Source organism: Epinephelus lanceolatus, chromosome 17 (genome assembly GCF_041903045.1).
Source record: "Epinephelus lanceolatus isolate andai-2023 chromosome 17, ASM4190304v1, whole genome shotgun sequence".
Taxonomy (NCBI): domain Eukaryota; kingdom Metazoa; phylum Chordata; class Actinopteri; order Perciformes; family Serranidae; genus Epinephelus; species Epinephelus lanceolatus.
Window position 1 is genome coordinate 5,030,081 of NC_135750.1, and position 26,464 is coordinate 5,056,544.

The 26,464-nt window shown below is 42.5% G+C and overlaps 1 protein-coding gene across 2 annotated transcripts in view; it reads right to left on the bottom strand.

Moving 5' to 3' along the window:
• The window catches only part of LOC117272631 (protein kinase C epsilon type-like), a 110,749-nt gene that overhangs the window by 48,642 nt on the left and 35,643 nt on the right, over positions 1 to 26,464 (bottom strand). Inside the window, exons 2-10 of one of the 2 annotated variants that reach the window (XM_033651609.2) lie at positions 22,320 to 22,383; positions 8,173 to 8,341; positions 5,147 to 5,181; positions 4,933 to 5,021; positions 4,396 to 4,528; positions 2,308 to 2,450; positions 2,049 to 2,142; positions 1,692 to 1,957; positions 1,286 to 1,459 (exon numbers count right to left, since the gene is read on the bottom strand). In XM_033651609.2, coding sequence (XP_033507500.2) covers positions 1,286 to 1,459; positions 1,692 to 1,957; positions 2,049 to 2,142; positions 2,308 to 2,450; positions 4,396 to 4,528; positions 4,933 to 5,021; positions 5,147 to 5,181; positions 8,173 to 8,341; positions 22,320 to 22,383 — 1,167 coding nt within the window. The remainder of the gene's footprint in view (positions 1 to 1,285; positions 1,460 to 1,691; positions 1,958 to 2,048; positions 2,143 to 2,307; positions 2,451 to 4,395; positions 4,529 to 4,932; positions 5,022 to 5,146; positions 5,182 to 8,172; positions 8,342 to 22,319; positions 22,384 to 26,464) is intronic. The other variant, XM_033651618.2, reaches the window with a different exon arrangement.

Consider the following 26,464-nt stretch of genomic DNA (forward strand, 5'->3'; position numbering starts at 1 on the left):
TTCAATCTCATCTCTTTGTTTTACTGGAGCGCATTTGATTCAAGTTTGTAAAATATCTTAAATATTTTTTTGTGATTATTATAATGTGGAGAACATGCAGATATTTAGTTATTGTGGACGGCATTTACCAACTTTGATTTTCAGCTTGTTATGTCTATGCTGCAGTTGTACATACCTGGGTCAGGGTGGTAGACAAAATAGCATGTGCACCTTAAACATTACATGAGGATGCTGCACGTTTCACATGATCACATATGGAAAAAATACCTACAGAAATATAATGTGTTTGTTTTAGTCAGATTAGAACTAAAACTACCACTGTGCAGTTTAATTTTGCGGATTAATCTGGAGGCAATGACTGCACAGGCTTGTTTAAACCAACAGAGAAAACACATGTAAAACATACTTTTAGTGAATCATAACATATATTATATTTCAGGGATTATTTTGAGGTAGTGGTGTGCTCGAGGACTTTCTTTAGCATATGAAACTCAAGACAAAATGCAGGTGCTTTTGAGTGGACAGGAGTCAAGCAAACATTTAATGAGCTGGTCGGGGGTGTCACCCGATCCAATTTTTTGTGCAGGATGGGGTTTTTTTTGTCTGGACACTTGTGGCAATATGTCACCTTCAAAACCTGCTCTCACTTATCAATCAGAATCAGGTGACAGCTCCTTCCAAGTTTAAAAATGTTTGCTTGACTCCTGTCGACCCTTTTGCACCCTGATGAAGAACTTAGGGTCGAAACCTGTTGATGTTGCATTTGTTCCTGCTCCACGCACGTGTGCCTGAATTATTTTTTTTCTTCCCTACATTATATTTCTTTTTAAAAATTATTATTTTGTTCATTTATTTTCATTTTTATTATTTTATTTTATTTATCATTATAATTTTATTAGTATTTGAAAATGTGTTTGTATCTTCTTAATTAGAAAATATAACACTGATCCTGTTTTTTTTCTTTCTTTGTTTGTCCAAAGACATTTTGCTGCATCAGGCAGAAACAGGTTCTGAATGTTGAGGAATGTTTGGGGGAAGATTTCAACCTTATCACGTGTGAGCTGTGTCACCCATGTGAAGGTTTTCAGAGGCCTGAGGACGTTAAAGTGTCAGTGTTTGCAAGGCAACAACAAACATTTGGGCAAAGTTAAAAAAAGGAACACAAGTTTGTGTAACTGAAATATTTTCAGCTGGAGGCTACAGATTTACATGTGATGCAATGCTGCCCCCTAGAGGTGCAAAGTGTGTGTGCAGGTGAGTGTGTGTGTGTGTTTTGTGTTCCTACTTTAGTCTGGAAGCAGCAGAAGAGCTGTGTCAGGTACGGGTGTTTTCTGGCCAGGGCCAGGATCCGTTTCTCGGTCAGAGTGCAGTCCACGTCGTCGTCCTGCAGGATCACGTCTTTCTTCAGCACTTTGACAGCGTAGACCTCGTCGGTGCCTTTCAGCTCCGCCAGCATCACCTGGTCACGTGACACACGACAGTCACAACACGGTCAGAAACACAAACATGGCATTTGAGAGAATGTTTTCCACGAATCTCTCCTGTCCTGTCTCTTCCCTATTTTCCTCTTCATGTCTTCACTCATTCCACCGGTTTGTTCCTGTGACTCACATGGCGTCAGGTGGCAGACCGCAGGAGCAGAGGAATGACACTAAACAGATCTGAGGAGCAAAAAAACGTCAGACACTCACCTTCCCGAAGCTTCCTTTCCCCAGAACTTTGATGAACACAAAGTCGTGCAAATTCATCCTCTTGATTTCAGGAGCGCTGTGACCTTTGACCTCTCCGTTCTCCCGGTTCCCTTCGCCCTCGACTCCGACCTTGCCTCCTCCATCTTTGTGACTGTCCTCTGTTACCTCGGCTACAGATGAGGGGGAGGAGAGGGGGTGTTTTGTGTGCTCCTCTGCGCGGTGGTCGAACGACAGCGCCTTGCGGATGTTCTCCAGCTCCTTCACGTCTGGACAGAGACAAGAACAAGATGAGTTCTGGTGTGTTGACTTGATTTGCAGGTTAGAGTTTGTATGTGTGATGGGGAGAACTCCTACTACCCTGGTCACACGGTGAGGTGGGGGCGGACCTCGAGCAATCGTCTTCTGTCTTCGGCCCTGATAATGGCTGCTGGGGGTCCTGACCCTGAGGAAGCTGTTTAAACACATCATTCATTTTGTCATCTTTGTGACATGTTCTTATTCCTCTTTATTGTAAGGTTTAAGTCGAGTTTGAAAAGTCGACAGAAATGCTTTCTAAAAAAATCTAATGCCTCTAAGCAACAGACTTTTTCTGAAACTCGTGGACGAGCTGACTCACCTTTTTCCGTCTGTGGGCGCTGTTGGAGATCTTGTCTGGTGTGACTCCGAGGTCAGAGAGGACTTTAGCGATTCCTCTGGCGTCCACGCCACAGTTAGGAGCTACGTTACTCTCACAGCGCCTGTGTACATTCACTTTACACACTGACACACACACACAGAAAGACCGAGAGTTATTAGCATGTACAGGTAGGATAAAGATCGGAGCATGTTTGTCTACATCTTTCCTAACCGATGCCTGCCCTACACCAAACCACTCATCAGGTGATTTCACTGTTGTTTCCAATGTCGGAATAAAGTCTGCAGAGTTCTACCTCAGTTGGTGTGCCCTCCCGTGATCTCCTGGAGCAAAATTCTGCTGCTCACACTCGTCTTTACTTTGTCTCATCAGAAATACTAAAGTGTGATCTGTTTCTCAGGTCCCTTGCATAGGTCTTGAGCATACGCTTTGGCTCTGTCCACCCTGCTTCAGCTTCTAGAAAATGATGTTCAATACTCTGTCTGAGTTGCTGGGCCCTTTCAGTGCTCTCTTCGGGGTGTCAACCTCTTTACCCTCTTTCTTTCTGTCTCACATGCATTGGATTCGAGACATGCTATACTTTCTTAAATTGGAGAAAATAAGACAAGGAAGGTCTAATGCATTTGTCAAGGACTTTTCTCACATATATAAAGAATGCAACATTTTCTGATATTCAAACCTAATTCATTGTTGAGGGGGGAAGGTGTGGCTATGTTGTTTTTTTCTGCCTCCTCTTGTTTTTGTGGGTAGAGACACACCCTTAATATACTCCTGGACATCTTCATTGTGTACGTGTGCTACTGGTTTGGATCTAGAGGGGCTGGTACCCACTTCAGCTGGCACACTGTAATAAGTGATTGTATGTTTCTTTGATTCAAATGTTTAATCCTGTAAAATACAATAGAAGTGCTTTATGAAAAAAAAAAAAAAAAATAGCCATAAAGTCGTCTTGATGTTCCAACAAAATCAAACATGTTTGGTATCATTGTAAGTTTTTAACAAAGTTCAACAGTTCAGTTCAACGACCAGTAGCTGCGCTCTCTCCAGCACCAAACACGAAGCAGCAAACCGTGCAGGCAGTAAACATGGAGGAGACTCTGGGGAGGTGCAAGAACAAGAACAAGAACAAGAACAAGAACAAGAACAAGAACAAAAACAAGTCCCTGTTCTCGTGTACTGTGGAAAAGGAGAAGAAACTGGTGGAGTGAACAAGAGTTGAGTATAATTTGGCATCTATGTGATCCACCAACCAGCACTAATTTTTGTGAGACATTTTAATTTTTGGAACAGTTTGCCTACTCCCACCATCTCTTCCCATTAAAACAAGTGCAGCTAACCAACGGAGGTGGGTAGCAAATTAAGGCAACAAAATCCAAAATGCAGAGAAATACAATTTATCTTTATTGGTTATATTGACGCAGGCACTGTAGTGCAGTGGTTAGCACTCTCACCTCACAGCAATTCGAATCTGGGGCCCTTCAGTTTGCATGTTCTTCCTGTGTACGCGTGGGTTTACTGGAGGCAGGTAACACTAACTTGTTCCTAAGTGTGAATGTTGTCTGTTTCTGTGTGTCGACCCTGTGATAGTCTGGTGACCTGTCCAGGGTGAACCCTGCCTCTCACCCAATGTCAGCTGGGATAGGCTCCAGCACATTTGCGACCCGACAGGATGTGTGGTTACGCACAATAACAGAAGATTATATTGATGCCGAACTGACAAGAATACTGTCGACACATGGCGCCTTTCATCTTGTGTTTCTTGTGTTAGGTGTTTTTGTGGACACATGAGGAATCTTTTAAATGTCATATTTCTTAAAGGGAGTTTAGCGTAATATTTTCCACCAGGAGTAGGACGGGAAAAAGTCTCACAAGGAATCTAGTTTTGCAAACAGTGACCCTGCAAGATCCCCAGTCTCTGCAGAACCTTACAGTGTGTGACTAAAAACTCACACTGTCTTTACATGTGAGAGGACTTTTGACTTTAAAGGTATTTTTTTTTACGTATTTCCAAACTCTTCCTGTGTATGTTACGCATAACGCATTATATGAACAGACTGTATTTGTGCGTACCTTTACACTGGAGTCCCTGTCGCAGCAGACCCCAGAGCAGAGACCCACAGTGGTCGCAGAAGGTGAGAACTTTAAAGTTGTGGATGCTGAACTTGTGCGGCACGTTGACACTGAACCTCTGAGAGCCGACCTGCTGTAAGAAGCACAGGACAGTGAGACAAACCTGCTGCAGTCTGGAGGTTCTGATCTAGCTGGAAAAATGTGGGAATGTGAATGTCGCTCCGTCTACTGCCCCTGACATAATTCCTTTTTAGGTAATTTGTTCCCTTTACTCATAGTTGAGAGATGAGAAATGACAGGGGAAAGGAACGACATGCTGAACATGAGCAGGGAACACTGCAGCTCCAAAGTGTACAGGCTGTTCTTCTGTCAGTCTCATGGTGTCAAAGAGCCAAAGTAAAGTTACTGATCTGGTTTGTTTCATTTATTCAGAAAAAAATCAGCATTTTAATCGTAGCCAACGTCTGCTCGATGTAACGCGTAAGGAAACAAGCTGTGTTGTATCTAATAAAGCAGCGTGCAGCTGTAGATCTGTACCTCCTCCACTGTGTCCTCCTGCTTCTTCATCCCTGCACACTTGGTAATGATCAGCTCATGACAGCGCTTGTGGACCACACAGGTACACACTGCAGGAAGAACACATAAAGGGACATTTAGAGGTTGTGTTAAGTGACTCCGGTTGATCATTTTGACAACCAGAAGTTAAGACTGAGACACATGGGACTACAGGAATATAAAGACACCTTCCTACCTTGACACTGGTAGCCCTGCTTCCCTAAGACACCCCTGAAGGTCAGAGAGACAGAACAGATGTGAGAAAACAAACATTAAAACTCATCAGCATCAATCAGATGAAACAGTTTCCAGAATCAGTACTGTTTGTAAAACACCTTTTTGTGTCCTAGTTAGGAAGAGAAAATTATATCATATGTGTTTTATTAAGCATTAAAGATTGGCAACCATAAGCTAATTCTTCAATCCAAAACCTGAGAATCCAAGTATTTAAAATAAATAAATAAAATAAAATAACATTTTATTTATTTTTTTTTACATTGTATCAAAAGCACAAATGTTTGAATAACAGTAACAGTAATAATAATAACAATGTGAGTTGTATAAATGTAAAATTTTGAGTGAATTCTTTGACATATAAAGAAAGGGTTAAGAATTATATGTGTACACTTCCTACTTCTTTTCAGACACATACAGTAAATATTTAATAATGATTATTTATGTTTTTGAGAACTTGTGTACTGACAGTTTGCTTTAGGATCACCGTCTATTTTATTTCTCATTCTTGTTTTTTAACATGTTCAAAATAAATAAATGATGAATAAGCAAATAACTATAAATAAATAAACATAAATGACTAAATGTTCTTTAGTTTTGTTATTTAATTCTAACATGCAGCTATTTTTACTCGTAGTTTTACATTAAAAGCTGTATTTTACTCTAAATTTCACAGTCGCTATTGCAATAAACATCAGCTGGTCCACATAAACATTCTTTTTTAACTTTTTATCTATTCAACCTGTCGCACAAAGACATAACACAAAACACAGAGAAGATGCTAACAATAATATTCACATACATATCCATGCTTTAAATATTTTAGTTTTAATAGATAAATCTTCATTGGTGATATTACTTTTTAAAATACACCTACTTGATCAGCGCACAACCCACACGTCACCATTTATAATCCAATGGAAAGAGCACAAGAAATAGATACAGTGATAATAATACCATTGAAAAAACTGTGTGTTTATATGCTTCCACGCATCATGTCAATAAAAACACGATGCTTCACACACATAAGATCTATACAATCAGCACAGTTTCAAGATTAGTGTCACCAATTCAGTATCTGATCAAGTGTCTCCCCTTCTGTTCCTGAGATATGACACTGAACATTATGATGTCACAGTGATCTTGACCCTTGACCTTCTACTACCAAATTCTAATCTGTTTATACTTTAGTCCACGTGGACGTTTGTGTCAAATTTGAAGTAATTCCCTCAAGGTGTTCTTAAGATATCACGTTCATGAGAATGAGACAGATGTAGGGTCACACTGACCTTGACCTTTGACCACCTAAATCTGTCCAGTTCGCCGTTGAATCCAAGGTGATGTTTGTGCTAAAGTTGAGGAAGTTCCCTCAAGGTGTTCTTAAGATATCACGTTCATGAGAATGAGACGGATGTAAGGTCACACTGACCTTGACCTTTGACCACCTAAATCTGTCCAGTTCGCTGTTGAAATAAGTGGATGTTTGTGCTACATGTGAGGAAATTCCCTGGAGGCGTTCTTAAGATACAACTTTAACAAGAATCAAACCTGTGTATGGATGCACGGACAAACTGACAACATAATGCCCACGGCTACGGCTCTCAGCAGCATGGAGACATAAGAAAGTGATTTAAAAAAATGACACTAGAGTTCCTGCATCGCCGATATTAACGGGGCCCACTGTTCGTTAAACCTGTCCGTTTCTTAGCTGTAACCCTGTTGTGATTTTTACATATTAAAGACTTTTTTTTACCTTTTCTTTCCACTGATTTATTCATATAAGTAATTATTTCTCCCAATTTGAACAGTGCTTGGCCTCAGATGAAGTTAATACTATATTGGTTTCACGTTGAATATTCTTCCAGTGGTCCAGGATCTTTGGGTAATCCTTAAATATGTGTGTGTGAAGTCCCCCACCAGTCTGCAGCCCTCCAGCAGCTTCTAGCCCAGATGTGTCATTGTACTTTAAAGTGATTGATTTTCACCTTCCAATCATATTCTTTTGATCTGTCTTTATCATCTGTCAGTACAGTGTTCATTTCCAAGTGTTTTAGTGTTTTAATCTACAGTACAGTGTTTCTGCTCCGTCACCTCAGAAACCCTCGACACTGAAGGAATCTGACAAACACAGTTTCCTTGTTATTCGGATTACGCATCAAACGTTCTTTCAGAGCGCAGCGGAGAGCGAGCGGAGCACCGAGGCCACATGCTTTCCATGTGAGTGATGCTAACACAGTTTGTTGGGATGGAAACAAACACAGCTGGCTTTGTTTATTGCTCCACACTTCACAGCATCCACTGTGTTTACATGTAAACAAGACAGCAGGTTCATGGGAGAAATCAGGTTCAAGGCAGGAAATGAGAGGACATGTTTACATGCACTGCAAAAAAACAGGTTACTGAAGAACCTGTGTTTATCTGCATTACTCAGCTTTGCATTTATATATATATATATATATATATTCATAAATGCTGCAGCCTGAGTTTTTATTTGGTTGGACTGACAGTGCAGTCACAGAAGAGGCTCTGCAGTCAGAAATCACATAATTTTTCCTCACTATATATAACACAATATAACAGTCTCATTATTATAGTTTTGGTTCAGCTTTTAGTTGGACCTAAGATTTATTTTGGGGGGATTTCAAGATGCACTGAGACAAGTTAAGATCTTTTTAGGCCGTCTGTGTTATTGCCACAATCCTCTGCCAGTCTGAATTCTTCATCATGGACATGGACTGTTATTAAGACCATTTTAAATACCTTGCTAAGCATCTGCATGACAAAGAAATGAGGATTATCCTGCAGGAAATAAGTGTGTTCAGGTGGACGTACATACACTCCTCATGTGCGTGTTGTTTTCCTTTGGTCTTGCTCAGTTTGACGTTAAGTTGGAGGATGAAAGTGAGACATGCTCTGTGTGTTTTTACATGCGTTGCTGAGTGTGTGTGATGCACACATATTCCCTATCATAAGGGAGCGTGTCCTCACCAGATGAAGTCTCTGCAGTGGGAGCAGTAGGTGGGCTGCCTCAGGTAGGTGGCCATGAACTTGTGTCCGTTGACCTGGTGGACCCGCCGGCGGACGGCACCCTGGCGCTTCCTGGGACCCATCCGCTGCCGAAACACTCGCTCCTCATTTTCGGTGGAGCCAGCTGGAGCTGCACGAGCAAAACACAAAAATAAATTACATATTGTAACATATTTATATAGGTATCATTTCAAATTTTAAATCAATAAATCAAGCTGCTGCGTGCCCTACACTGAAACACTGATATTTATTTCATCTTAAAATTAATGATGCTTCTTTTTAAACATGACTTCTGCAGGTTTGGTGTCTGAGTCAATAAGCCTTCTCAACATCTGCACTGACACCAAGCAGCCACTAGATGGGGGTGACACTGTGCGGCTGACAGGAACAGCAGCTGTACATTCAGAGACAAATTAAACACACTGGTCTTTTCTTCTTCACACAGACAGTCAGTGTCGGTCTTTGTCTCTCCTGCTCTGTGTAATCACAGAGGGTTTCCCCAGAGGAGCAGCAGAGATTTTAATTACTGCCTAACACTATGTTAATTACACACACACACACACACACACACACACACACACACACACACACACACATTCAGAGTACCTGAGGCAAGCACTCACAGAGAGGGAGGGGTTACGGTACAGTAATGTTAATGAAGTAACAGATGAATACATTATGTGTGAGCCATAAGACACTGAGATGTTGTCTGAATGAGGACACACCACATGCACACAAATGGATCACATATTTTTGAATAAGTGTCACACACCTCTAAGCACCCAGCAGCCTTACAAGTAGCTCACAAGTTACTTTACAGTTATACTTTACATTTCTATCCACTCCTCTGTGAAACCTCCAGGACTCTCTGTACATTCCTTTCTCCCTGTCATGTTCTGCCTGTCCTCACTCTAACTCTTCCAGCCCCTTTGCCATACGCCATCACCATCGCCTAGCAACTGACGACTGCTGCCTAGCAACAGTGTTAGACTTAGCGTCTTCCACTGGGGAGGGTTCAGGGGTGGGGTGGGTATCTGGATAGACATGCTGCTCCTCTGTGATGTCCTCATCACAACCCCAAAAGTTGAGGTGAATACCTCAGTGTTTTAAACGTGACAGCGTGGCAAACGACAGTGAGAGCATCTTAACTTTATTAACACCTTAAAGTCTTACGTCTGGAAGGAGAGACCTTACTAACAATCTCAATGGCTGATACCTGTGGAGAAATCATGTCCTGGATCAAAGAGCTGGACAGAAAGATGGATGGTAGGTCATTAGCAATAGGTATCTCTGATATCTTATTAAAACCAGCACTCGTCAGTGCTTCTCTGTAAGTTACAGTGAATACATGCTGCTGGTGTTGCTTCGTTTTTTTAATTAATAAAGCATACAGCATGTGTTACAGTCAATTTGTCACAATATTCTCAGCATCACGGACTCTCCCCATCTCAAACCTGAGGGGTGCACAGGCTGCGCTGACGGCTCATTAATCCTTTTCAAGTTAGCCCACTCTTGTCTACCACAAAACCACACACCTGTGCAACGACTGACCCTTTGCTAAGTCCCGCCCCTCAACACAGCCTACCGGTAACCCGTTGTTATGTCTAAGTCAAAGTCGTAGTTAATTTAAGTCCAGAGACCTGACCTGCATCCACGACTGAACACACACAGGCAACAGTCACTTACAGTAATCTGGGTTCTCCTTTCTTGGATTACAAATCCAGCAGAGGAGACGTCTCTTTCACTGGCTGTGCTCGATGCCAAGATGAAAACATTCAATCGCGGCCAGGTTAGGAAACATTTTAGCATGCTCTTTTCATGAACTTGATGTAGGCTGCCACCTCATCCTCAGGCTGCAAAGTCTCATCACTGGAGTGTGTCATATTGGTGACCAATGTGACAACAGGGTCAAAAGTTCAACTTGTGTCATTGACTTTCAACATAAAAGGAATTACGGCTTGATAATAGTGATTTAGATGTGAAAATATTATCCATATACTGCACATTTTTTTCATTTGTTTTAGTCAGAAAAATCAAAAATATAGTTTAGTTCTCACCTGCTGCCCGCTCAAGTGTAGTTCATTTTTACCCATGCCCGTACTTGAATTTATACATATACATGTTTTTACCCGTTACACAGCTTTGTGCAGGTTACCTATTGAGTCCCCGCAGGTACCTGACCCGGTGCAGGACAAGTTGTAGCCTGCTGAACATACACATGCTACTATAACACAATATAAAGACCGACCCTCCTCTACAGGAACCAGTGAAAGGAAGCAGGGAAACTACGAATATTCAACCAGCTGTGTGTCATCGCAGTGTGTGCAGATAAACATTGTGTGTCTTCCAGCAGTGGAGGTCCAGTGGCTGGTGGTGGCACAGGGCGAAGCCAAACACCGTTCATCTGCACACACTGTGATGCCACACAGCTGGTTCAATATCAGCAAAGTTTCCCTTTATATTCATTGTCTTGTGTGGCGATCAGCAGTGATGTGGTGGTTCACTTTTACACTGTGATCTGTAGCCTATAGTTCGGCTTTAGCTTCTAACTATCTTTGTCTTTTTAACCTGTTGTTGCTGCTGAGTCAGTTTGACATCCTGGATATATCCTTCAAACACAGACTGTAGACCCCTCTGTCTGCTTCTCTCTGGAGTTGCTTTTCCAAAAATTGGTGCAGTTAGTTACAGTGTGGGCTCCATGCTAGCTCCGACAGCTTGACGGATCATCACAAAGGGGCGGGGCTTAGCAAAGGGTCAATTGCGATCACTGATGGCAGCTCCACATCTATGGGAAAATGTTTACCTCACTGCAGGCAAACTGCAGTTGCCTATTGTTGAAAGAAAGAATGAATGGCATTCACAAAGCAACAGCAGCATCCATCTGCCCCGAAGCTTACTGCTGCTTCTGTTCTAACTGGTCAGGTACTGGGACTAATTTGATTTTCAGCTTGCAAGCTGGCACAATTAATGAAAAGGAATTCAAGACATTAGCCATGAATAACCACAAGTGCTCTACTTAACGGCCAGAAGATTTTTCTGTCAAAGCTTCTGTATATTCAGACTAGAGACAGTCTTGCGATGCGATCACTCCAGCCGTGACACAAGCCATCCATGACTCAAAGGCGAATGTGAACCACTGGCTCCTTGGCCTCCATCTCCACTACTTCCAACACCCTTGCTCTGACCACAAACATCTTTGTACTCGGCTGTCATTCTGATCTCAGCTACACACCTGTGAAGTTTCAGGACTTCATCCTGCACTGTTGTGATGTTGTGGCGCTGACAAAATCAGGACAGACAAAGTACTCAGAGCAGCTTCTGTCAAAAGGTGTCACTAGGACCACATTTTGCCAATATGACACACACACACACACACACACACAGACTCACAAGGTGAAAACAATACCAACCATCGGGACGTTGTTGTGGCTGCAGGTAAACATGATTAATATTCTCCAAGCTGATAACAACAGAACCAGAATAACATCAAAATATTTCACCTGCTTTTAGCAACAGGCAGCAGCTTATCATCCAGTCCTGGTGACAACAGGGCTTTGTCTATGTGTGTGTGTGTGTGTGTGTGTGTGTGTGTGTGTGAAAGCTAATAGGTTGATTGCAGCTCTCAGGCCTGACAGTTCACCCGTGTTCTCTGCTATGCAAACACATTTAAGTAATGACTGCAATTTCATCCACGTTCTCTCTGTCTCTCTCTCTGACACACACACACACACACACACACGCAGATAAATATATTGTATGACACTGCAGACAGAAAACGGCAACAGATCGACACAGACAGAAACCTTATCTATGATTAAAGAACAAACGTACAGAGAGAAAAAGAAAAGTCTGTGTCTAAATGGCGGCTCTTTGTCACCCTGTACTGATCTCTCTCTTCATGCCTGTCTCTTCCTGTCTGTCTCTCTGTCTGTCTCTCTGTGTTGATGATGTAACTGGTCCATTAGGGAACACTCCACTTTACTAATCAATTTATCAACCCTCTCTCCCCCTCTTTTCAACCTCCGGTTAACTCCCTCTCTGTCTTTCTCTTCTTCCATGCTGTCATGTCCCTCGCACACGTAATCTGCTGTGCACACACTCACACTCTCTCAGCTCAGGTCATTCAATGCAATAAGCTTTACTGGCATGATATTACATATGTGTTACCAAAGCACCACTGCAGATTCAGACAGTGAATTAAATTAACTGCAATTAAATCATTAAAGAAACAACTAACAACAATGTATTAATACAAAATCATACACATACATTTTAAAGAAAATAACTCGTGATCTGTGAGGAGATGAACTATGTGTTGTTGTGCTGGTTGTCTCTCAGGCTGTGGCACACACTGACATATCCTGCTGCATCTATGGCGCTGACACTATTGTCTCTACATAGATGTTGCATATCAGTCTGCTGAATCAAGATCTTTGAGTTCACATTTAATCTTTGCGAAGAACTCTAGTCTGATGTTTTCATCTGTGCTACACTGCAGCAGGAAATGTTGCTCTGTCTCCACCTGTGATCACTGAGTTTGTTCATAGCTAGTATGGGTGGAAATCGCCAGAGGACCCACGACATAACATTATCACGATGTTGAGGTCACGATGCAATATTATTGCAATATGCTGAGTGTTGCGATAAAATACATTGCGATATATATATCACCATTCTTTCCAGCTGCAAATTATTTTCCCAAAGGAGAACTTTGTCAACATCAGTTTAACCTCATACGATAAAGTTCTCATCTGACTTTTATCATTCACAGACTGACCAACACCGTCATAACCAGTGTTGGGTAAGGGTTACTTTAAAAGTAATCAAAGTACATTAGAGCGTTACTTTTACTCAAGCACTTTTAAAGTACTTTTGAGTATTCTACATTTCCTATTGGGCAATGGACCACAGGGCGCTAAGCCTACATTTTTTTGTCTCCAAAATTGAAGTTATGGAACACTTGCCCTTCACTGAGATCCAATTCTCCCATCACAGCCGTCACTTTGACCAGTAGAAACACAGAGCGATCTGCTGCTGTAGACAACTGTAGCTATGACAACAACACCCCAGCGTTTTTAATATTTCCTCTAGGGATGTTACCACACAGAGTAAAAGGGGGAAATGATGGCGTGAAACAGCAGAGGCACTTTGTCAACCCGCTGAGTTAACATTACTGTCATTAGCATCAAGCTAGCAAACAATGGTACATCCTCACGGTCGGACATAAAGTAATAACATTAACAAATAGCGGTGGGGCTTTTACTCACCACAACTGCAGAGGCTCCCAGCTTCATTTGAAACAAACTACATTATAGACGGTCCGTTATTTATTAATCCCTCTGTGTGTTTATATATTTACTTTTTATCCGCTCCGTTGTCTTTGTAAAGTTAACATATCGCACCGTCATTTCAAACTCAACACTTGTTTCAAATTAAAAGCCCTTTATAACCTCAGCTGAGAGAATCCCTCCATTTTCTAAATAGGCTTTTATTCTGAAACATTTGTCAGAACTTCCTGTGGAAGATACAGTAGCTTGATAGTTTACGTGTGGCGCTTCAAATGTAGCTCCTGCCATCTGCTGGCGCTTTTAGGTGACTACAACAACATGTCGGCTGGCACATGAACACACACAGTGACTCAGATAATAGTGAAAGTAATAAAAACAGGACAAGAATAACCCGATGACATCACACACGCCGTGAAAGACGACCGGGGATAATTGGTGTGTACCATTGTGTAGTGTGTACCAGGCATAATGCAAGTCCTGAGCCTGAAATATGTCTGTCAGCGAGTCCTGCTCCACCTATTTAGACTCCACCATAGACAACGGCAGCATTTCTCCGACCACGTAGCGAGCCACAAGCTCTGTGGCTTCTTTCAGACTGATAGGTTTAACGTTATCTCCGTTATTAGAACCAAACGACAGCCGTTGCTGTTTCGGAGCTGAAGGACCAGCGTTCTAAAAGTAACGGAAGTAACTGATGTATTGTTTGAAAATGTACTTAAGTATTTGATTACTCAAACAGCAAACTAACACGTTAGGTTACTCGTTACTGCAAAAAGTAATCAAAGTACTCTATCTCTAACGTTATACCCAACTCTGGTCATAACACCTGTCAGAAATGCTGCATACACCTGACAGACTGAACTGTGGGCAGATTTAATATCCTCTGCAAGGCCAGATTAAGTACTTCGAGTAGAAAACCAGCAGAGTTTAGCTATATATCACATTTTTCACGTCACTATAACACCGTGTAGACTAATCTGATGTTTGTTAAGTCTATAAACACAATGACTGAACAAACATTACTATTTCCGTGTGCACATTAACATGGTTATTATTATATTATAGATTAGCTGGGCTAACCGTTAGCTGTTAGCCGTTAGCCGTGTCTGTAACAACCATGGACTGTATAAAAATAAGGTAATAACTCAATAAACGGTCCGTGAATAAAATATTTGTTTCCAGCGGATATCTTAGTTACAACATGATTGAGCTAGCAAAGCAGTTTTGTGTTGCTATGTGTGGTATTTATTCAGTTATGGGAAATCACGATGTCTAGAAAGCATCAGTGGCTGCAGCTGACAGGGACAGTTAGCAAAGCTAACATCAGGACGTCATCTGTTAAAAGCCTCCCGTTGTCGGATTACGACATGAAACTACTCCAGTTAGCTCAATCATGTTGTAACTAAGACATCCGCTGGAATTTTTTTTTTTTTTCCACATTGATGAGACGGCGTTTTGGGTGGAGCGGTCGCTATGGATGCGGAGCTTGCTGTTTCTGTAGGTACACATTTCCTGGGGACACCTGCACGTCTCGGCCGCGCCCCCTCCATTGTTATTGGCTAAAGCGCAGCATCGTTCAAACTCAAAGCCCCGCCCTCCCCCGTCGTCTTTCACACAGGGCTGCCGACAGATTCTACAATGTAAATTGCAGAATCTGTCTTGAGAGATTACCTGCTAACTGAATGGCAACACAATACCCAATTCTTGTGCTACATTTTGTAGGAGCTCTGACTTTGGTGTCCTACTCTAGTTTGGAGAACGTGAGACAGCAATCGTCACAGGTTAACTCCACCCTTCCTGCTGCACTCAAAGATTCCTCAGCTTTATGCTACACTTCTCTGTAGAGCTTGGGTACGGCTGTATCGGTGAAAAAATGTGGGGGCGGAGTCACATTCACCTTCATTTTTAATTATGGACGCAGATCTTTGCTCATGAAGTAGGTGATGAGCTGTGTTATTTTCTCCATTCTCTCAGAGTTGGATGGTAGTTTTGTCAAGCTAAGTGGGTCCAGTGTTGGTTGATTTTTTGGCGGAGTAGTTTTAGCATGAGCTTGGCCTTCAGCGGCTATTGCTATCTCTGGATGGTGGAGTGTGAGGTGAGCCCTCATGTTCGTAGAGTATTTTATTCTCATATGACACTGCTTGCAAATCTCATGTGTCATATCCAAGTCCTTCTTTCCTTCTGTGTTAAAACATCCAAAATAAGTCCAGATGTTTGATTTAAATGTCAGTGGAGCCTCTCTCTCTCTCTCTCTCACACACACACACACACACAGATGCACAGATAAAACCGCACTCAGGTGAAACAGATATTGACAAAGTTGCAATATATGTCAATACTCAGCAAACTGAAATGTTTAAAATCACAGAATCACAAAATCCCTGGTATCTGACTGTTGTGACTGACTCATGTTGGTGACGACACAACCTGAACTCCGCTGTCACAGGTTACTCTGTCAGAGACTGGCTGATTCTGGTGCAGGACCTGGAGCTGATTTCACTGTCTAAGCAGCAGCCAGGAGCATCCTCCTCCTCCTGTATGCATTCTCTCCATGTTCCTTGGAAGTGTGTGACAGGTGATCTCTCTGGGTCGTCTACGTGTGTATGTGTGTGTGTGTGTGTGTGTGTGTGTGCGCGCGCGCTTCCTTCACACTTCCACATCTGTCCAAGCTCTACAAATCTGACTCACACCATCGATGAGACACAGTGACACAGCTATTTTGTGTGTGTGTCATCACTGGATTTCACGCTGCCATGTAGTAATATCAACAAAAAGAAAAAGAGTGCTTCCAAAATTTCTGAAAATATTTGAACTCTCTGAAAGGCAGCAGAGACAGACTAGGTGGTGCAGAGAGGATATGCATCATGATTGTGTTTTCATGACACGCAAACTCTTGTGGTTGTCTGAATGTCCGTTGCCACTGAGTGGAAAAAACAAAAAGCTGTGGTGCATTGTTACCTTTAAAGAGTGACTGTTTTTATAGATTGCAGTTGGTCCATCTGTTATCTTTACCCAAGATTTACCAAGTAGTTATAGTCACCTGAACTCAACTTGATGTCAACCTTAAAGATGGCAGAACAGAAACACTTATATGAGTCGCCTTAGTAACAGACATATGGGTTGTTCCGGAAATACTGGAGGGACATTTAGGGTGTTTATGTTTAATGAGGTCAGTCCCCAGTGTATCACACCAGTGCACGACTTAAACACTCCTCAACATGTTGGATTTGCAGTGACCATGAAGAGAGAAGATTACAGCTCAAGCCTCTCTCTCATCACGTTGTCTCACATTATGAATAATGAGGTGATCTCAGAGTTCAGAGTCAAACACTGAACCCTGTTTCATCATTAAACTTCAGCTGAAAAGCACTTAAAGCATGACACCACGTCTCAGATTGGAGCAGTACACACAAACACACAGGAAACTCACAATGTCTACTTCCTGATGCGGTGGTTCTGATTACTCAATGACAGCCTGACTCAAGACATTACTTGCCCACAGTGTTACACAAACCAACATGGTTAGAGAGAAGTCATTTAAACACATCGAGATAGCTTAAGTGTTAATGCAGTGTGTCAGAGAGTTGGAGCAGCACACTGTTTGTAAAGTGAATTTGGGGGTAATTGATTTGGGATGAGAGGCAGATGTAAAGATTGAGAAAGAGGAAGAGGCGGCAGTGAAGTGTTACTCAACACACAAGGAGCTTTTATAAAGCTTTTACTGAACAACCACAGATACACTGTGCCGTATATATGTGAATGTAAAAACTGTATCCAGGATATGAAGATAACTTTACAGTATAAAACCATTTGTACATTTTCAATTTAATCTTTTTCTATTATTGGTTAGTCAGTGTTGGTTTTATGCCTGTTTTCCTATTTCTACTCATAACCTATAACCTATACTGCTTTCTTCACCGTTAGCCTGTCCACCTCCGAGGTGCTAACTGAGTCGGAGTAGCTGCTAACTGCAGCTTCCAGCTCTGTAACGTGGCCTGCAGCAGCCTACACTTTCATCTTTTTCGCATTGTACCCTGCAGCTCTTGCAGCTGTTCTGAGTGGGTTGTGGCAGTGTCTGTCATTTTATCATTATTTTTTCCCAAAGTGTGCTAATAGCTTGTAAAGCCACCTGTTGTCCACTAGCATTAGCTTCCTGGGCTTCGGCGGCACAGCCACTTTAGCTTTTAGGCATTGTCTTCGACTGCTGTGTCGGGCTTCAGTGGATCAGATGGGCATTGGTTTGGGGGCTTGTGCACTGGAATTAAAATTATGTTACTGCATTGCCTATTTCCACTAATAGTTTAAATAGTATAAACATTTAGTGTACTGTTTAGCTGTAAAATGAGTGTGTGTTTTGTGTTGGTCCCCTTCGAAAACCAAATTCATCTCAAGGGGCTATCGTCTAATAAACTTTCATAATTGGCCGTAGGGTTGCAACGGTATAAGATTACTGTTTCAAAGTGTCACGGTATTACAGAATTTATATTAATATCTGTCAGAATGATCCTTCATCCATCCATCCATTTTCATCCGCTTATCCAGGGCCGGGTCGCAGGGGCAGCAGGCCAAGCAAAGCACCCCAGACGTCCCTCTCCCCAGCAACACTTTCCCGCTCCTCCTGGAGGACCCCAAGGCGTTCCCAGGCCAGATGAGATATACAGTACAGGCCAAAAGTTTGGACACACCTTCTCATTCAATGCGTTTTCTTTATTTTCATGACTATTTACATTGTAGATTCTCACTGAAGGCATCAAAACTATGAATGAACACATGTGGAGTTATGTACTTAACAAAAAAAGGTGAAATAACTGAAAACATGTTTTATATTCTAGTTTCTTCAAAATAGCCACCCTTTGCTCTGATTACTGCTTTGCACACTCTTGGCATTCTCTCGATGAGCTTCAGGAGGTAGTCACCTGAAATGGTTTTCCAACAGTCTTGAAGGAGTTCCCAGAGGTGTTTAGCACTTGTTGGCCCCTTTGCCTTCACTCTGCGGTCCAGCTCACCCCAAACCATCTCGATTGGGTTCAGGTCCAGCGACTGTGGAGGCCAGGTCATCTGCCGCAGCACTCCATCACTCTCCTTCTTGGTCAAATAGCCCTTACACAGCCTGGAGGTGTGTTTGGGGTCATTGTCCTGTTGAAAAATAAATGATCGTCCAACTAAACGCAAACCGGATGGGACGGCATGTCGCTGCAGGATGCTGTGGTAGCCATGCTGGTTCAGTGTGCCTTCAATTTTGAATAAATCCCCAACAGTGTCACCAGCAAAACACCCCCACACCATCACACCTCCTCCTCCATGCTTCACAGTGGGAACCAGGCATGTGGAATCCATCCGTTCACCTTTTCTGCGTCTCACAAAGACACGGCGGTTGGAACCAAAGATCTCAAATTTGGACTCATCAGACCAAAGCACAGATTTCCACTGGTCTAATGTCCATTCCTTGTGTTTCTTGGCCCAAACAAATCTCTTCTGCTTGTTGCCTCTCCTTAGCAGTGGTTTCCTAGCAGCTATTTGACCATGAAGGCCTGATTGGCGCAGTCTCCTCTTAACAGTTGTTCTAGAGATGGGTCTGCTGCTAGAACTCTGTGTGGCATTCATCTGGTCTCTGATCTGAGCTGCTGTTAACTTGCGATTTCTGAGGCTGGTGACTCGGATGAACTTATCCTCAGAAGCAGAGGTGACTCTTGGTCTTCCTTTCCTGGGTCGGTCCTCATGTGTGCCAGTTTGGTTGTAGCGCTTGATGGTTTTTGCGACTCCACTTGGGGACACATTTAAAGTTTTTGCAATTTTCCGGACTGACTGACCTTCATTTCTTAAAGTAATGATGGCCACTCGTTTTTCTTTAGTTAGCTGATTGGTTCTTGCCATAATATGAATTTTAACAGTTGTCCAATAGGGCTGTCGGCTGTGTATTAACCTGACTTCTGCACAACACAACTGATGGTCCCAACCCCATTGATAAAGCAAGAAATTCCACTAATTAACCCTGATAAGGCACACCTGTGAAGTGGAAACCATTTCAGGTGACTACCTCTTGAAGCTCATCGAGAGAATGCCAAGAGTGTGGCTTCTGCAGTGATGCAGGCGCTGCATCACTGCAGAAGCCACACCGGTGTCCATAAAGATCACAAACAGGATTGGTGATAAGGGACAACACCCACGAGAACGTGTTCAACTTTACACCAAGTATGCAGACACAGCTCTCACTGTGGTCATACAGAGACCGAATGGCTCGTAGCAGCGAGCTTGGAACCCCTTACTCCTGCAGTACCCCCGACAAGACCCCCCGAGGGACGTGGTCGTAAGCCATCTCCAGGTCCACAAAGCACATGTAGACTGGATAGGCAAACTCCCACGCCCCCTCCAGCAGCCTTGCAAGGGTAAAGAGCTGGTCCACTGGTCCACTGTTCCACGACCAGGACGGAATCCGGGGTTCGACAATCAGTCAAATGATCCTCAAAGGAATAAATATAGAAGAACTATTTTTGGTTGAACAAACATTTTATTAATATGACTGTAACTTGAAACCATTTTGTGTGTGTGTGTAAAAAGTCTCCTCTTAGAAAATAACTAAAATAACTGTTAACTTTTATATCATGGTATACCTTAAAACCAGTATAACGCTGCAACCCTAATCGGCCTCCATGTTGAATACAGTTAAACAGGAGTACCAAGCACCAGCCACAGGCCGAACCAACTTTCTCATGTAACAGCTAAACAGTACACTAACATATGTTTCTGAAAACATCTGAGGCGAGACAGTGCAGTAACAGAAACTTGATTCATATTTATTTGATCAGCGCTGTTGAGTTTGGCAGTTTGACCGAAGTAAACAGACTGACAGCTGCGTTAGAGATTCCTCGGCTCTGAGTGATTGTTGCTGCCTCGCCACAGTCTGATTCTAGCAAATGCCATGAGATGCAGTCGTAGGGAGGGAGGGACATGATTTATTTTTCTCTCTCAGACCATCTGTCTCGTACTTCTTTCGGAATATAGTGACAGATTTAGCAAATATGCAGCCCATTCTCATTCCAAAGTTTTCAACCAACTGATGTTGTAAGTGTATTTTGAGAAAAGACTGCATTAATCTAACAAGCAGAAACTGTACATTTCCTGTGATCAAGGAAGGGTGTATTTTGAAAAGACACAATACAGACACACCAAGGATAAACAGTGTGTCATATGTAGACGTGAAAATTCACGAACCAAACAGCCATATTTGACAAGTTGGGAGTGAGGACGTATCAAAATATGACACAAAATTATTTTTCATTTAATGCAAATAAAGCACTAAGGGTTACAGAGAGGCGGGCTGCAGGAGTTTCTCTCTCCTTTTTCTGCCTCCTGTTTCCATAGAAATTGTTTTATTTCAAAGGTATTTTTTGTATTATTATTGCTGTTGTTGCATCTTTCCATTCCCCTAAATTTCCACTAAAATTACTTGATGAGAACATGATGCATAAATGACGTACAACACCACAGGCATGACTAATGTAGATCAGATTGTGGCTGATTGGCCAAGATATAACGCAATAACTTAAGAAAAACCACAAACTCATTAGAACTGCTTTACAATCCCGCCTCATGTGCTGGCAACACTTTCTTGTTGATATCTCTGTTAACATCACACATCCTTGATCAAGCACATGATTTGTTGTCTTTCACCTCAAACGTACGGGTTCACACTTGTGGTTTCCTGGTCAATAGATGACATCACTCCAGACATTTGTACAGCATCGTTCTTGTTGGTTGTGATAAGATGTTACTCACTGACTACGCTGTAGAGAAGTTATACGCATTTCATTGAGCGTGTCATACTGCAACCATGAGGAGCAACAGTGTTCAGGCTTCTCTGCGAGCCTGTTCAGACACGTAGAGTGCACACTTACACAGCCATGAGAGGGCTCTTCATTCGATAGTGGGCCAACATGCCTTTTTAAGTGTAGTTACACATTTACTCCCTGGAGGCAAAACTGCTAACACAGATATGTCATTACATTTGGGCTCATGAGACTTAAACTGAGCAAACTAGAATTAGCTTGTGATTATAAGCCTCCGTGAATGCTTCTGGCCGCTGCAGTCGCTAATGCAGAGGCTTAAAAAAACATCAGTCCTCATTCAAAAGTATAAATCAAAATGACATTTTTAATATTTACAAAAACTCTCATCAAAATATTCTGAACCCAAACTGATGATGCTGCTGATGCAAGGAACTAAAGCCAAAGCTGAACACTTGGTGAATACTGAAACTGTGATTTTTGTCTAATATAACTGGATGGTTTGTTTGTATTGCAACAAAATTAAAGGCAATTTCAATTGTGATATTGGACTTTATAGATCAAACTGAAACTGAAATTGAATTTAAAATGAAAATAATTCCATTACTGTCAATACCAGTATATCGCGACAACCCCGAAATTCTCCAGGTTTCTTAAAGTTTTTATAAACGCTGCTGAATTAAAAACAACTTCTTGATAAATGATCCTGGAAGTTGTGGGTTTTATATTTCCCAATGTGGCAACACTGGTTTTCTGGAGATACCACTAAGAGGAACTCGGTAGGTACCATCAGCTGTGACAGACACGAGGGCAAAAACTAAATAAATAACTAAACCCTGCTGCTTCAGTCCTCGTCTACAGATAATCCAGATTATTAATTTGGACTGACGACTGTGTAACCACTCTTTTGTGTCATTAAAAAAGAGGGGAAAAAATTAAAGCAAAGAATAACAGATAAGAGCAGTGATTCTGTGTTGCATACATGTTATCTGACCTTGGACGCCCTCAGCTGACCCTGACCTTTATGAGTTCTTACCTTCACTGGAAGATCCTGAAAGGTCAATAACAACATACACCTTCCCCTCTGGCTCCAGGTCAACCTGCAGACACACAGATGTTCAGGGAGGACAGAGGGAAGGTAAAGAGGGGTAAGAGGAAGAAAAAGAGAAAACGAGAGAAGGTTAGGATCACAAATGAATAAAGTAACCTGCTTTAATTAATGTTAACAGGTCTTTGTAGCTCTCCAATGTTGCAAGTGTAGTCGACCAACCCGATCGCCAGAACAAATATTGGCATTGTATGTATCTGCAAACCATGAATACGTTACACCTGTACATTTCATATGAATAAAATCAACAGTTCTAAAGTGATGTGAATTTTAGAAGAAGCATTTTTTTCTGGCGCTTAACGCTAACGCTTATTTCACTGTCATTAAATCTGCTAATTCATTTCTCCATTCGTCATTTTAAAAATTGGTAAAAACTGGCTCTCATTATCTTCTAAGGTCCAAGATAAGAGCATAAATTTTCTTGTTTTTGTCCAACAAACAGTCCCAAACCCAACGTTGTTCCATTCACTATCACAAGGAACAAAAAACAGAAACGGCTGTTAAGACCACAACCCTGTCAATATGACTATTTTACGTCATTTTGAATACATTTTCCAAAATATGCTACACGCTGACATTGTAAAGAAAAATTTCTCAGTCATCCACCCACTCGCCACTGCCACCAGCGCGCTGCCAGCCTGTGGGAAACTGTGTGATGCTCGTAACATCCTGTTCGGACGAAATCTCACAGTGTCACTTGCAACACGGCAGTAATGTGGTAACATGTAGAAGAAAGAGAGCTGGAGGCCTAGAGGTTGACACATATCCTGTCACACACCCACACGCCACACACACGCGCGCACGCACACACACACACACACACACACACACACACACACACACACACGCATATACTGGAGTCAGAATGTGTTTAGGCCAGAGAGAAGCTCTGGGGAGTGAAGACAACTGCTGCTCTGCAATTTATTGAGTGTCTGCACTTGTGTGTGTGTGTGTGTGAGAGTGAGAAGAGCAAGTGGGTATTGGCCAGGGGGCTCACAGAGTTTCTACCGGCATCTTGCACCACCCACAGTGTCCATAATCCCCCCTTTGCACATGTACACACACACACACGCACACACACACACACACACACACACACACACACACGCACTGTACTAAGTGAAGACTTGGTGCGGTGAAGGCGAGCAGGCGTGGGTTCAGTAATGTATACAGTAGGAGATGGAAAGCAGAAAGAGAGACGGATGAGGGGGAGGGCAGAGAAAGTTTGTTGGCTCGTTCCAATATGAAAGTGCAGAGGGGGAGGGGGGGTGAGGGTGAGGGTGAGGAGAGAAGGGGGGAGCACCCTGCCTGATTACTTCTTCTTGTTGTTTGTTAACATGCTCTCTTCTCACAGCCAGTGTTTGCTTGTTCCAGGGACGGCACGTTTTCGGGGCTTAATGGATCTTGGTTATCAGGCGGGACAGAACACTGAGAGCATTTTGAGGTTTAAACAGGATAATTATTCTCATCCATCTGCATTTTCTTCAAGACGGAGCGGAAGGAAGGAAGTTGTTGTGGCAGATGGACAGATGAGGGTGGCAGAATATTAGCATGAATCTGGCAGAGAAGGAATGAGCCGCTTTCTGCTGCCAGGACTTGATGTAGAAATATGACTTGAACACCATTGTAATTTGGGCTGTTCTTATGAGATGTAGACTTTAAAGAAAGGGACAGATTTGTGCTTTAGCGAGGGAAGAAAATGAACAATCATGTCTTTAAATAACTGTTTTTAGTGTCCAGTATGAAACAGGTCAGTCTGTTGAACATTTGAGTGCTCATGAGACCTCCGCAAGGCAAGGCCAATGATGCATTCACATGCTCCTCTGGTGGTTCTTCTGACTTCGGGGTGTTCTCGATCTTTAGATTGTAATGTTGAAACAACACGGACACTACACAGAACATGTGTTGCATTGTATTGCTCAGAGTGTTTAAACAACATGTTTATAACAAAGAGCAAAGAAAACAGATCAGGTGAGCCATTTGATCAGGGACTCATTTTTCAGATTATTCCCACACCATTATCACCTGGCGAATTTGAGGTGAAACAAAAAGGAAAATAATAAACTGTTCCCATCCTCCTAAAGCTGTGATGATTTACTCAGTAAACCTCATTTCATCAGACGAGGGATGCTCAAAGTAACGCCACATTTTACAAACAGACCCGTGATAAAGACGACTATGACGTCAACAAGAAAAGAAAACAGCCAACTGGCTGTGTGGACCCCAAACATCCTAAACACACACACACACACCACCTCCCTTCCTCTGAGGTCACAGCCCTCCATTCATCAGCCGCGTACTGAGCGTGCTCAGACTCACAGGTGCAGATGTCACTAAGTATAGAACCGGCGGAGGAAGGAAAAGGTCCTTCAGTGTGCGGCCCATGTGTCCATGTGATTGTTGCTGTTGTGTGTTAATCCTCATACACACGGCGGATGCGCCGCAATAGCTCTACGTCTCCTCCCTGTTTATCTGAGAGCTAACGGCTGTGCGCACACGGAGGTCAGAGGTCACAGGGAGGCCACGCAGGAGCGATGGGCTCTTTATCAGTGGAGGAGGCAGGAAGGTGTGTGTAGATCCAGCAATGTAAAAACATCTGTGCAGAATGCAGACGTACAGCACACTTTAGATCATCTTTGGAACTGTGGGCTTGGTTAAACCGTCCGTATTGTGATTAAAAAAGCTCACTGGGTGCACAGGCCAACAAAGATTTTTACTCTGCATGGTGGGGTGCAGAACATACACCGCTTCCCTATGTCTGTCTTCACAGCCAATGTCTTCCAATAGCTGACATGTTGGGGCTGGCAGGGGGAGGGCTGCCTGCCTCTTGCCTGTGTGTCTTTGTGTAACAGTCTGTGTCCCCTCTCGAAACCTGGAGGTTTTTGCAGGTCCATGAATCTGTGGTAAACCCTGACACATGCACATTAGTGTCTCTTTCCCTGAACTTGAAAGGTCTTGACGTAAACTTTAGGATAAAATGAGACGACGTGCTATATAAAATAACATCTGACTGTTCAATGTGTCCTGTTAACAGTTTTACATGTCTTGTGCAACTGTTGTACTGCTGACGTACTGCAGTGAGCATGTTGTGTCATTTTCGGTGCTCCTAAGTGTTGCCAGGTGTACGATAATTATCGTATTTGTACGATAATTTGGCCCTCTGTACGATGTACAATCAATAATCCCAAAAAAGGCAAAATGTACAATAATTTGACCATTTCATCAATGTGTGGTTGTAATCAGTATGCCAGAGGTTTTTTTTGTGAGCCCTGAAGGCATCTGTTCCCATGTGACATGTTTCCAGCCAATCGCACTTTGCTTAGCATGAGATACAGGTGACGTTTGTCTCTGAACAATGAGCATGATTGGCTGAATGGTCAGCTGTACCCACCCCACAAGGCGCTAGGACCTGTCAGGAAGTTGAGCGAGAATGAGATTCAAGACAGAAGAAAAAGAAGAGGAAAAAGAGAAGCAAGGAAAATGGAAAAAAAAGTAAACCAAAAAAAGTTAACACTAGAGTGACTATATTTGCCTATAGCGCATCAGTAGGATTGTTATTTTGGTTATGACGGATGTACGATAATTTCCCTCCAAATACGATAATTTTGAGTCTCTGGTACGATAATCCTACATTTCCCACCTGGCAACGCTAGTGCTCCTGTGTCAGTCACTGATGATGTCTTTGTGCTGCTCGTTCCAGCTCAAACCAGTTAATTTTCTGATATTCCTCTTTTCAACTGCTAAATATCTGCTACATTTTCAAACACACACTTGTTCCACATAAGAACTCATAGCTCTCTTCCTCTTTTAGCAACTTTCTCGCTAATACCAGCTGTTATTTATATGCTACTAGCCTTGTTAGCTATGTTAGCTTAGCACTTAGCTTCTCTTTCTCCTGATCTCTCTTGCTCAGTGTGTCAGATGTTCAGCTATTCCTCTGCCTCCTTTAGCAAGAATGTAGTTTGTTTGCTGTGTTGGAGGCAAGACTTAGTGAATTGGGAGCGCGGCTACGCACCGTGGAAAATCACTCTGTAGCTGCCGTAAGTAGCCAGGTAGCCAGTGTGGAGCCACAT